Here is a 14057-nt window from a genome sequence, read left to right as displayed (position 1 = left end):
AAAAGGGGGGGTAAAGGAGACGGATTCTAGGGGCCCATGATGGAGGGGGGCCCAGAGAGGCCCCTAATGATGATGAATTATAATACAGGGGGCCCTGTAAATATTCTTTTCATGGGGCCCAAAATCCCTAGCGGCGCCCCTGCGTGTAATACTCTTCCATATCAGTAGGTGGCAGCCGGTAGCTAATTGCTTTGTAGATGTCGGAATTGATTGATTGATTGATTGATTGATTGATTGAAACTTTTATTAGTAGATTGCACAGTTCAGTACATATTCCGTACAATTGACCACTAAATGGTAACACCCGAATAAGTTTTTCAACTTGTTTAAGTCGGGGTCCACGTAAATCAGCAAAAAACAGCGGGAGGCAGTGTGTAGGTAAAAAAGGTGTCTAATGCTTAAACCAAAAATAAACAAAAGGTGAGTGCCCCTAAGAAAAGGCATTGAAGCTTAGGGTAGGCTATGCAGAACGAAACTAAAACTGAACTGGCTACAAAGTAAACAAAAATCAATCAATCAATGTTTATTTATATAGCCCTAAATCACAAGTGTCTCAAAGGGCTGTACAAGCCACAACGACATCCTCGGTACAGAGCCCACATACGGGCAAGGAAAAACTCACCCCAGTGGGACGTCGGTGAATGACTATGAGAAACCTTGGAGAGGACCGCATATGTGGGTAACCCCCCCCCTCTAGGGGAGAACAGAATGCTGGACGACAGCAAAGACTTACTGTGGAGCAAAGACGGCGTCCACAAAGTACATCCGAACATGGCATGACAATCAACAATGTCTCCACAAAGAAGGATAAAAACAACTGAAATATTCTTGATTGCTAAAACAAAGTAGATGCGGGAAATATCGCTCAAAGGAAGACATGAAACTGCTACAGAAAAATACCAAAAAAAGAAAAAAAGCCACCAAAATAGGAGCGCAATACAATAATTAGAACACTACACACATGAAAACAGCAAAAAAGTCCAAATAAATCACAGCGTGATGTGACAGGTTGTGACAGTGCACTTACTTTGATACAAGAGCTATAGTGATGCATGGTTGGTTGTGGTTTAAACAACTTTTTACTGTCTACTGAGTTTTGTTTTTTAATGATTTCTGCAGGAATTTTTTAAACGCAAAAAATGTGACTTGGCTCAAAAAAGGTTGAAAAATACTGGCCTAAACTGACAGTTGACAGGTAGAAAACAAAGATGCCGGGCTGGTGTTCAGCGTTTTCCTGCTCAAATGGGCAGACTGTTGAAAATAGGAATCGGGGGATGACTTTTCACAAGTAAGATTTAACATTAACGTACAATTGGTGCTAAAACAAAATTCACCAGCCGCCACTTATTATGATGCATTCTCATTTTAGGCAAAGTATAAGACAATACTTTCTTAACGGTATAATTGTAACCAGGAATAAGTCTTTAAGTAACAAAATTAAAATACTAACATTGTTGGGTAAGACAGAATTTGGTTTTATTCTGAATCCAGTGAACCAGATTAGCGGTTTTAGCTAATATAAAGACTTTCAGGTGTTTATATATGTTTATGTTTAAGTATTTGGCAGACGCTTTTATCCAAAGCGACATACATAAAAAATACATATAAAACAATCACTGTAAACATGATCATTTAGGGGAAGAATGTAATACAAAATATCAATACAAAGTGTCAAGACAGAATAAACTCTCTGCTGCTGCAGCAACAGAGTTACAGTCTATAGATCCCTAAGATATATAGATATAATGTATTCATACATAGGATATACGTATGTATATATAACCTAATCATATTGTTTCTTGAACTTAAAAATAGCTGACCGTTTTTTCCCCCCTTCTCTGTGATTATATTCCCAGTTTTGATCTCGGACCTCTGGTCACTTATAGCATATAAGAATATTCTATTACTGTTAAGCAAACTATGAATAATAAAAGAGTGTTGTGTCGTCAGCTAGTTGGCTGATAGTTATTTATCTGTCTAATATAGAGATCCCTTTTAAATAACTAGTTCGTATATGAACCGATAACAATTGGGTGATTGTAAATAATGTAAATAATTCAATGTATATACTCTGATGATTATCTTGTGTGATGACTGTATTATGTTGATAGCATATATCTGTACCATGAATCGATTTAAGTGGACCCCGACTTAAACAAGTTGAAAAACAGTCACGTTAGAACAGTGGTTCTCAAGTGGGGGTACGCGTACCCCTGGGGGTACTTGAAAGTATGCCAAGGGGTACGTGAGATTTTTTTTAAATGTCTGTCAAAAAGAACTGTGAAAAGAAATGCAACAATGCAATATTCAGTGTTGACAGCTAGACTTTTTGTGGACATGTTCCATAAATATTGATGTTAAAGATTTATTTTTTTGTGAAGAAATGTTTAGAATTAAGTTCATGAATCCAGATGGATCTCTATTACAATCCCCAAGTTGATGATTACTTCTATGTGTAGAAATTTTTATTTATAATTGAATCACTTGTTTATTTTTCAACAAGTTTTTAGTTATTTTTATATCTTTTTTTCCAAATAGTTCAAGAAAGACCACAACAAATGAGCTAAATTTTGCACTGTTATACAATTTAATAAATCAGAAACTGATGACACAGTGTATTTTACTTCTTTATCTCTTTTTTTCAACCAAAAATGCTTTGCTCTGATTAGGGGGTACTTGAATTTAAAAAATGTTCACAGGGGGTACATCACTGAAAAAAGGTTGAGAACCACTGCCTTAGAACATGCAAACTCCACATAAAAAGATTGTGAATCCTGAGAACTTACATTTTTCTAAACATGTGGTAAGTTATAATTTCTAAATTAAAACATAAAAACTCTTTTGGACCCTTTTTGTGTTTATTCATAAAACAACACAACGTTTGTTCTCTCATGTGCTAGAATGTGCACACATTTTAAAAAGATTCTAACTTGTGTTTTTTTTCCCACCCCTGTAGCTGCTTTTAACGCCACATACAAAACAAGGGAAAGAAAACTCACTGAGAAGATTGCCAAATATTGTTTTATTTCTGTTTTATATCATAGTAGTTGTGTTGTGATGTTTCAAAAACAACAAAACAAAAAATGTGTCTGACTTTGCTATTTATAAATAGATTACAATTGTTTTATAAGATTTTACTTCAGAAATACCACGTATGTTTTGTATGTAATGTTCTGTATTTTATCGTTAATAAAAATGTACTAAAATAAAAGCCGTGGTGAAGTGAACAACCGGCGCTGCAAAGGACAGACACACCCATCCATGATTTCATTTTGTCACTGGCTTAAGTCCAAATATTGTATACAGTTTTATTCAGAGATAGTTTTCATTGAGGAATAAAAAAAAAATCAATAGAATGTTGTGGGAAAAAAAGTGGGATTTAAAAAAAAGGGCAAAATAAAAAATATTGACCAACAACGAGGAAATAAAGTACCTTAAGTATTTAGTAAATGCTGAATACAAATTTAGAAGTAATTAGGGGGGGGTCATAGAACACCACAAAATGAAAAACACCACCTGAAATCACAATCACAGTTTGATTGTATTTAAGTCCCCGCAGACTTAAATACTTACTGTTTTTTTGTCCCGCCACAAACTGTCATACTGGGAGCAAGGTGGGTAAAGTATCTTGCCCAAGGACACAAGTAAAGGGACTTGGACGGCAGAGGCTCGATTCACATCAGGAACCCTCCAAATTCTGGATGACTGCTCTACCACCTGAGCCACACTGCCCAACAGCGTCCAAGTCTGTTGCACACTTGTGTCTTTTGACCTGACACTTATATCTCAACCTTTTATTGCAGACGTCGCAACAAAGCAGTTTCTCCCCAGTGTGAGTTCTCATGTGTGTCTTCAAAGGAAAGTTACTTGTGTATGTATTAGGGCAAATCGGGGAAGGAAATTGCTTTTGCTTAAATACTTATTGTGTTTTGTCCCGCCACAAACGTTCATACACCAGTGTGTGTGGCATTGGGAGCAAGGTGGGTAAAGTGTCTTGCCCAAGGACACAAGTGAAGGGACTAGGACGGCAAAAGCTCTATTCATATCAGGAACCCTCCAAATTCTGGATGACTGCTCTAACACCTGAGCCACACTGCCCAACAGCGTCCAAGTCTGCTGAACATGTGTGTCTTTTGACCTGATACTTATATCTGAACCTTGTATCGCATATGTTGCAACTAAACGGTTTCTCCTCAGTGTGAATTCTCATGTGTGCCATCAAAGCAGCGTTTTTCGTGTATCTTTTAGGACAAAGTGGGCAAGTAAATTGCTTCTCCCCCATGTGTGATTTCATGTGATGGGTCATACTTGACTTACTGGCAAACCTCTTGCTACAAACAGAGCAGGTGAAGGGTTTCTCCCCAGTGTGTGTTCTCATGTGTAATATCATTTGTGGTTTATTCTTAACTCTTTTAGGACAAACTGGATTCTCCCCTTCATGTTTCATCATGTGTCTTTTAAGGTGACGTTGAGAAGACTGTCTTTTGGAACACACTGAGCAAGAAAAAGGTTTCTCCGCTCTATGTTCCTTTTTGTGTTTTTTCAGGGTATCCTTTGTAGAGAATCTTTTGGGACAAACTGAGCAAGTAAAAGGTTTCTCCGCGCTATGTACATTTGTGTGTTCTTTCAGGGCCTCTTGTGTAGAGAATCTTTTGGAACACTCTGAGTAAGCAAAAGGTTTCTCTCCAGTATGCATTCTCATGTGTACTTTAAAATCACTCTTCTGTCTAAATGATTTCCCACATTCAGAACAATTATAGTGTTTTTTGTCAGCATGACGTCTCATATCATCTTTAGAGTTTTTATTATTCTCCGAAGGCTTTTGAACGTCGTCACTGTGATCGCTATCAGAAGAGTCTGACGTGATGTCTATATCTGACAGTGGAGCAAAGATGCTGTCTGGTTCTGAGTTCATATCTTCACAATGCTCTCCATCAGCTTCTGTGATGTGTTGAGTTAGAAGCTCCGCCCCTCTGTTCTCCTCACTTTGACTGTGATGAAGCTGTAAGGACTGAGCTCCATATTCATCATTAGTCTCCTCCAACCTTTGAAGCTGCTCCCACGGGTCCTCATCGTCCTCTTTAATATGGGAGGGGGCTTCTAGCTCATTTTGCCCCACACTGGAGCTCCACTCCTGCTGCTCGGAGGGAATCTCTTCTTGACTCTCTGCTGACACCTGCTGGACGTCTGCAGAACATAGAACACAAACGAGGTGTTAACTGTATTTGAGTTTACAGTCCTTATTCAAACTATTCACATGTGAGGTAGGCCAAATAAAGTTGATGTTTAAAAACTATAACATTTAAATGATGTATCCTTCATATAAGGTACATTAATGGAAGTCTACTTTTGTGGACTTTTAGGTATATATTTTTTATTTACGGATTTTATTAACATAGTTCTTGTTGCCCTCCATTTGCTATTTAAACAGGCCACATAGGGCATAGAATACATTACAACAGGACTTTTCAAGTTGTCTCTGAAGACATTTATGCTTTCCTCCGAGCAGGCTTCACAGGTTCATGCTCAACACTGGAGCCATCAAACAAATCAATCAAAACTTCATTCATCAAAAGTCTACAGGACTCACTATCAACACTGCTTTACATTAGTTGAAAAAAAACAACAACAAAAAACACATACCACTGAGGATTTAGGCGAGTTAGATAGTTAATCAGAAAGACATTTCTAAACTCGACGTGTCATCACGTGTTTTGGGAATTACTGTAAAATCATTATTGCTGCAAAATCCCCCAATGTTGATCATTCTATTGCTATTGAGAGTCAAGAGTAGTAACCTTCTTATGACCGCAATGAGGGTGTTTTGGTAGACAATTGTCTATGCTAATGTCCTGTGACTTGAGAGGTCTGTGTGGGTCTCAGGCCCTGTCTACATGTTTGAATAATTATGTATAAGTTATCACACAACTCTTATGCTTCAAGGCCGTTGCTATAGTTATTATCAGTTGTGCTGAAGTTGTACTTTTCTATCTGTGCAAAGGGACTGTTAGAATAATTGTATCTAAGTTATCACAATACTTTGTGTTGAAATGAGTTCCCGGCAAGAAGACAAAAACATGTCTTTGAACCTACCAAGAAGAAGGCTTGTAAAACTCCACTGTGTAGGGGGAAGCAACATGAAGGGGTTTCTGTTTCTTTCATGTATTGTAATCAACAGAAAGATATTGTCTTGGCCCAAGAACTTCAAAAGTGAAGAGGAAGCAGGACCAGACTCCCCTCCAGACCTCGCTTCTTTAAACTGTTTTATGACCTTTTCTGTGAACTGTTTACGACCTTTTCTTTTTAGTGGGGGCCCTTAGGGAGATTTTAGGGTGTGTTCGTTCACTTTTGTCTAAAAGCGCCAAATTTGGCACAGGTGTAGCTCAGGGCATACTTAAATAATTTGGCTAGGGCGCCCGCGCCGTTGACCTTTGGGGTCGCCACAGCGGCTGATCCAATATGGCCACCACCTGAACACGCTTTTGCCTCTACATTTGAACCAGATGAGCTACAAATCCAAACTTGGTGTCTATTTCATGTTTTTTGACAATTAGAAATATGATGGAAAAATCATCTTTATGATTGGGTGTGTCTGGACACCTAATTAGCATATTTCCAAAAATTAGGTGTACTTTAACTTTTGATACTTTTGGCAAACTATTTTAGGTTTTTTGAGCATCAGAAACATACTGTAATGATCCGATTTATGATCATTTATTTATTAGAGCACTTTAAAAACCTACTGAAATGATTTTTTTAAATTTAAACGGGGATAGCAGATCCATTCTATGTGTCATACTTGATCATTTCGCGATATTGCCATATTTTTGCTGAAAGGATTTAGTAGAGAACATCGACGATAAAGTTCGCAACTTTTGGTCGCTGATAAAAAAAAAGCCTTGCCTGTACCGGAAGTAGCGTGACGTCACAGGTTGAAAGGCTCCTCACATTTCCCCATTGTTTACACTAGCAGCGAGAACGATTCGGACCGAGAAAGCGACGATTACCCCATTAATTTGAGCCAGGATGAAAGATTCGTGGATGAGGAACGTGAGAGTGAAGGACTAGAGTGCAGTGCAGAACGCATCTTTTTTCGCTCTGACCGTAACTTAGGTAAAAGGGTTCATTGGATTCCACACTCTCTCCTTTTTCTATTGTGGATCACGGATTTGTATTTTAAACCACCTCGGATACTATATCCTCTTGAAAATGAGAGTCGAGAACGCGAAATGGACATTCACAGTGACTTTTATCTCCACAACAATACATCGGCGAAGCACTTTAGCTACGGAGCTAACGTGATAGCATTGGGCTTAACTGCAGATAGAAACAAAATAAATAAACCCCTGACTGGAAGGATAGACAGAAAATCAACAATACTATTAAACCATGGACCTGTAACTACACGGTTAATGCTTTCCAGCCTGGCGAAGCTTAACAATGCTGTTGCTAACGACGCCATTGAAGCTAACTTAGCAACGGGACCTCACAGAGCTATGCTAAAAACATTAGCTATCCACCTACGCCAGCCAGCCCTCATCTGCTCATCAACACCCGTGCTCACCTGTGTTCCAGCGATCGACGGAGCGACGAAGGACTTCACCCGATCATCAATGCGGTCGGCGGCTAGCGTCGGCTAGCGCGTCTGCTGTCCAAGTCAAAGTCCTCCTGGTTGTGTTGCTGCAGCCAGCCGCTAATACACAGATCCCACCTACAGCTTTCTTCTTTGCAGTCTTCATTGTTCATTAAACAAATTGCAAAAGATTCACCAACACAGATGTCCAGAATACTGTGGAATTTTGCGATGAAAACCGTGCTTTTTGTATTGGATACAATGTGTCCGAATACTTCCGTTTCAACGATTGACGTCACGCGCATACGTCATCATACATAGACGTTTTCAACCGGAAGTTTCGTGGGAAATTTAAAATTTCACTTTATAAGTTAACTCGGCCGTATTGGCATGTTTTGCAATGTTAAGATTTCATCATTGATATATAAACTATCAGACTGTGTGGTCGGTAGTAGTGGGTTTCAGTAGGCCTTTAATTTCCATATTAACAACATAGCCATTATCTACCAAAATGTATTGCACATATACAATATTTCAACACAGATAGAATGTAAAGCTACAGATATATTTCATTGTAACATTAGTAAAAGTAGAGAAAGTCAGTGTTACCCCCCCCCCCCCCCCCCGTAATATAGGTTTCTGTTTCTGTTGAAACAGAAACGTCTTACAGAGAAGACTCCGACACTGTTATCCACACAGTTATCAAACAATATGGCCTCCACATCATCTGATAGTAATAGTAGCAGCAGCAGCATCAATTGGGACTTATGTTGTCTCTGCCAATTACAGTCTGATGACCCCTTAGAAACACCCAAAAGCGAAGGACTTTTGTCGCTAGAAAAGGATCTCAAAGATTTCATTGAAATTGCGAATGCTATACCTTCATGTATAAATGTCACAATTGATCAATCGAATGATGGTTCAGGCATCGCATCAACACTTGTATTAAATAAGGCCAAATACCACAAACGCTGCAGAAGCTACTGTAGTAGTTCTCGTGTTAAAAGGGCTCGAAAGCATGAGGATCATGCTGTCCCCTCCTTATTAAGTCCTAAAAAGCTTGGCTCAAGTCATCCCCAAACCAGTGGTATTCATTGTGTGATATGTGAAGGGGACGATACGAAAGATCTGCACAAGGCTTTAACAAATAATGTTGATTCCAAAATGAAAAGCTGGGCGGAATCTAGTAAAGATTTTAAACTTCATGGGAGATTAGTTACTCAAGCGTCTGATGTGCACGCAGCAGACGTGTCCTATCATACCAAATGTTATCTGAACTTGAGATTTTCAAAAGCACAAGTTGCACAACATAAAACATCGTCCAGCATATCAGAAGAGGAAGCGTCTACCAGTGAATCCAGGGAAACCTTTGACCCTCTGACTATAGCGCAAATTGTTGCCCTAGTTGAGGATTCAGATTGCTCCTTCACAATTTAAAATTCAAGGCCACTCTATAGAACCCTTATGAAAGAACGTGGGCATGTCTGTTGTTATAATGAACCTCACACAACAAGATTCAAGACACATCTCGTCTCTTTTCTGCCTGACTGGAGTGAACACCAGAAAGGGAGGGAGACGTGCATTGCAAGCAAGCAAAAAGTGGCAGACAGTGTAGCTAGAGGCCATGATTCCAACCAGATTGATCAAGACGAGGCACTTTTGTTGACAAGGGCTGCCTTGGTTTTACACAAGTATTGTTTACAACCAGGTAGGGCTGGGCGGTATGGCCTGTTTTAAATATCGCGACATTTTAAGGCCATATCGCGATACACGATATATATCTCGATATTTTGCCTTAGCCTTGAATGAACACTTGATGCATATAATCACAGCAGTATGATGATTCTACGTGTCTACATTAAAACATTCTTCTTCATACTGCATTAATATATGCTACTTTAAAACTTTCATGCAGAGAAGGAAATCATAACTTTAAAAAATCACTATTTTTTTCATACGGTGATGATCTGGAAATGTTTGCCTCTGCATTTTGATGGTGTGGGCGTGTGGCACCGAACGGAGATGTTAACATGCGGAGTAAGCACTCTTCATTCTCTAGCAGGTGACTTTGTAGTAGAATTTCTGACCTTTGAACTATATTTCGTGTCTATTAAGAATGTCTGCTCGTTTCATTTCTCTTCTATTCTGTGCCATTGAATGGACCGGGGGTGGGACAAATTTGAATATGAAGTCGTGCCAACCTGTTTACAAAATGTTTTGATTGTCTAAGTATGACTAAAGGATTCGAGTTTGTTATGGAACAGACAGGTCAAAACAACGAGACCGTGACGCACGAGGAAAACAGATTGACGCACGAAGAAACAGATAAAAATGGCCAGGAGACCAGGACTGCTTTTGTTGTGTGTCCTCCGGAGGACGTCTGTTTGTTTGCAGGGACAAAACAGTCCAACTTATGCACTTTTGACTATGAGTAAATAAACTTTTTGTACTAAATTCACTTTTGTTGCTGTTTAAGCTTCGGACAATCCACTACAACTTTTCAAATGATGCTATATATTAGCAGTAATGCTACTTTTTATAGCAACACTTTTGCCCCACACTTGACAAATTACGGTTGTCTGTTCAACATATTCCCACTTGAAGCCAAACCCCCGTCAGACGATGGACCCCCTGCTGTTTTTGGGGGGAATTAATTATTCCTTCATTTGTTACCAGATTTGCACCTTCTTTCTCTCGTATTACCACTCGCACCACAGCTAACTTTAGCCCTGCTGCTACCTCTCTGCTGCGCGAGGGCGTATACGTATGTGACGTATGACGTGACAATATGTGACGTATGTAAGAAGGTGCGCTCGCTGTCTGTGAGAAGGACAGATAAGAAAGAGTGGGAAGAGCCTGTAGTGTAATGCCAGCAGCTAAAAGCAACTGCGTGAGAACGTATACTCGAATATCACGATACGGTCATTTTCTATATCGCACAGAGACAAACCCGCGATATATCGCGTATAGCGATATATCGACCAGCCCTACAACCAGGACACAAATTTGATGGCACCTTACCTTCCAACTGTCTTACGGTATCTGTTCCTGAACCTTTAAGAGTATTCAATGACATTGTCCTTCAAGGACCAGGACTCCTCAAAGCCGTGCACCAACAATGAGGGTCCAGCACACTAACCTGGATGCGCACACTTGGTGCAGCTTTTGTCAAGTAATTGGGGAATTAAAACAACAACAACCACACCCCCTCCAAAAATAAAGAAAATATAGAAAATAAAAAAATGGAGAGAAGAAGACAGCATCCACGTGGCCTCCCCCGCACGTAGCCAAAGAGTAGTTGCCCTTTAAGCGAAACCAATGTCTTCAAAATGTCACAACCACAGCTGACCCCCCCTCCATGTTGCACCAGGTTTTACTCATAACAATGCCCAAGTTACGTCCAATGTCTTCAGAATAGCAAAACGCCACTTGGAAATATGCAAATTAGGGGACTAAACACCAAAAAATAAAAATGAGCATTCCAACACATTTCTAATCGTCAAAACACATGAAATAGACACCAACTTTACATTTGTAGCTTATCTGTTTCAAATTTTAGAGACAAAAGCTATTACAAGTAGCGGCCATATTTGATTGGCCGCTGTGGCGACCCCAAAGGTCACCGGCGCGGGCGCCCTAGCTAAATCATTTAAGTATGCCCTGAGCTACACCTGTGCCAAATTTGGCGCTTTTAGACAAAAGTGAACGAAAATATCCCTAAGGGCCTCCACTACCATACATATTTCTTAAAAACACAGCAACATTTTATTTTTCCCCAAAATAAGAGTTGTAGTATAACCAACTGAGTTGAGTTGAGTTGTGTTGAGTTTATTTGGAACATGCAAGCATACAACATGCTACATCACAATTTCCAGTTTCTCTTTTCAACATGTTCGAAAAGGAGTAGGAAGAAGCAGAGCTTATTTAATCCGACCCCTTTTCTTTTACATAACAGTTGCTAAAACTTTTGTTCACTTCCTGTTCTCCATTTATTCACAATATACTCCATAAGTAATCACAAAAAAAAAAATAATAATAATAATAATTGGTGAAGTAAGTTATATTTCCTATGATGAGATAAGTACGATTATTTTGAGAATGAAAGAATGAAAGAATGGATGGATGAAATAAATTCAGAATGTTTCTCATGGTTCTTCTTCTTTGTACTTTGTAAACACTTTTAGTTTGAAGAGTTTCTTGAAGTGGATCATGTTAGTACATTGTTTGATTGCTTTGCTTAATCCATTCCATTATTTAATTTAACTGGAGACCATTCTATGCATTAAATAATGATAACTAAACGCAACATGTAAATTCAGTGTACGTATTTTAAGTTACTTTTAAGTTACATATTAAGGTAAAAACAGATGTGAACAAACCTGCTTTGTGTAGCACAACTTGAGGTTTGATAACAGCATCCAGAAGTTCTTGTTGTCGCTCTTTTTCCTCTTTCGTCCTAGCAAGTTCCTCCTCGTACTCTGCTACGGTTCTTTCAAACAGTTCAAATATTTCTTCCACGACAGAATTTAGTCGCTGCTCCATCAGCATTCTCAGCTTTTTGACCTGACACATTTTTTTTTTATTTTTTTTTTGCAGTGGTTTCTCACTGCAGCGAGCAAACGCGCGGAATTAAAGTTGGGTTTTTAAAAAAAAGTTGATTTAAGATGATTTCTCCGAATGGTTCTTCTGTTCTAAACGTGTTGGTGCCGTTTCCAGATGAATGTCTGTGGTGGGTGTGTCTTCTGGGGGTGATAAGTTCCTTTGTTTGTTTGTGATTGGCCCATGTTGGCACAGCTTTAGGCCACCCCCCCTCTGACTGGGGGTCCTGATTTGAATGAATTAGTGTTATGTAGAGCAGTGGTCCCCAACCACCGGTCCGTGGCCGCACAAGAAATTTAAAAAAATATATATATATATATATTTTTTTTTAAAATTAAATCAACATAAAAAACACAATATATACATTATATATCAATATAAATCAATACAGTCTGCAGGGATACAGTCCGTAAGCACACATGATTGTAATACTTTATGACAAAATAAAAATAAAAAAAATAAAAAATTGGGGACCACTGATGTAGAGTATCAGGGCTGCTGTAGCACGTGAAACAATGTACATTCCTGTAAATGTGTGTCTGTGAAATACATCACTACGCAGTTTTCTTTAGCATTTGTGTAATAGTAGCAACATTTCAGGATGAATTATATAATATAATATATAATAATTGTTGATGACTGAAGTGCTGATAGCAACCCAACCTAACCCCCCTGCCCCAACCCCCTCCACATCCCACCCCCCCGGATTGTAAATAATGTAAATAATTCAATGTATATACTCTGATGATTAACGTGTGTGATGACTGTGTTTTGCTCATAGTATATATTTGTAACATGAATTGATTAACGTGGACAAGTTGAAAAACGTATTCGGGTGTTACCATTTAGTGGTCAATTGTACATAATATGTACTGTACTGCGCAATCTACTAATAAAAGTTTCAATCAATCAATCAATAAATATCTAAAAATGTACATTCTTTTAAAACATGACACTATCAATCAATCAATCGAATTTTATGTAGCACTTGTCACACTGCAAAAAGTCAGTGTTCAAAAACAAGAAGAAAAAAATACAGAAATTAAGGGTTTTTTTTTTTAACTAAGCAAAATTATCTGCCAATAGAACAAGAAAATTTGGCTTGTCAAGACTTTCAAAAACAAGTAAAATTAGCTAACCTCAATGAACCCAAAAATACCTTAAAATAAGTATATTCTCACTAATAACAACTGTACTACTATATATGAGTACGTATTTTCTATTGTTTCATTGAAAATAAAACAGCAAAGTCCATTTGGCTGTCATCTGTTTTGATATGAGACACAATTGTGTCAAAAGCATTTTTTTCATGCTTGAAATAAGAATTGATTACTTTAAAAAAGTAGTTTTATACTTGTGAGTGTTGATGACACAGCTTTGCAACAGTTGATATTCTAGTTTCAAGCATGTTTTACTCAATATAGGTCATAAAATCTCAGCAACAAACTATATCTTACTGAGATCATTTAGGACCAAAACCCTTAAAACAAGTAAAACACTCTAACATAAAATCTGCTTAGTGAGAATAATTATCTGATCAGACAATAGGCAAATATCACCCTTATGTGAGATATTTCATTTACTTAGATTTCAGTTTTTGCAGTGCAGGCACAGGCAAGTGGAAACACAAAGTGCTTTACACCAAAAAAGAGAAGAACATGCACACGCACGCGCACACACACACGCACACACACGCGCGCACACACGCGCACACACACACACACACACACACACACACACACACACACACACACACACACACACACACCCTTTCTACATATCTAAAGATTTGTATTTACAACATTAATAATGTACACAGTCGTGGTCAAAAGTATACATGCACTTGTAAAGAACATAACGTCATGGCTGTCTTGAGTTTCCAATA

The 14057-nt window shown here is 38.5% G+C and overlaps 1 protein-coding gene across 1 annotated transcript; it reads right to left on the bottom strand.

Annotated features, from left to right (window-relative positions):
- Positions 1–1733: 1733 nt before the first annotated feature.
- LOC133644603 (zinc finger protein OZF-like) lies at positions 1734–12416 on the bottom strand. Its single transcript, XM_062039236.1, has 2 exons — positions 11953–12416; positions 1734–5187 (listed from the first exon to the last, which is right to left on the bottom strand). Exons 1-2 carry the CDS (start codon positions 12143–12145, stop codon positions 4046–4048), a joined length of 1335 nt encoding a protein of 444 aa, XP_061895220.1. The 5' UTR covers positions 12146–12416; the 3' UTR covers positions 1734–4045.
- Between the last annotated feature and the right edge of the window lie 1641 nt (positions 12417–14057).

Source organism: Entelurus aequoreus, linkage group LG27, assembly GCF_033978785.1.
Source record: "Entelurus aequoreus isolate RoL-2023_Sb linkage group LG27, RoL_Eaeq_v1.1, whole genome shotgun sequence".
Lineage (NCBI taxonomy): Eukaryota > Metazoa > Chordata > Actinopteri > Syngnathiformes > Syngnathidae > Entelurus > Entelurus aequoreus.
Note: the sequence above shows the minus strand (reverse complement) of the source record. Positions and strands in the feature narration are given on the sequence as shown.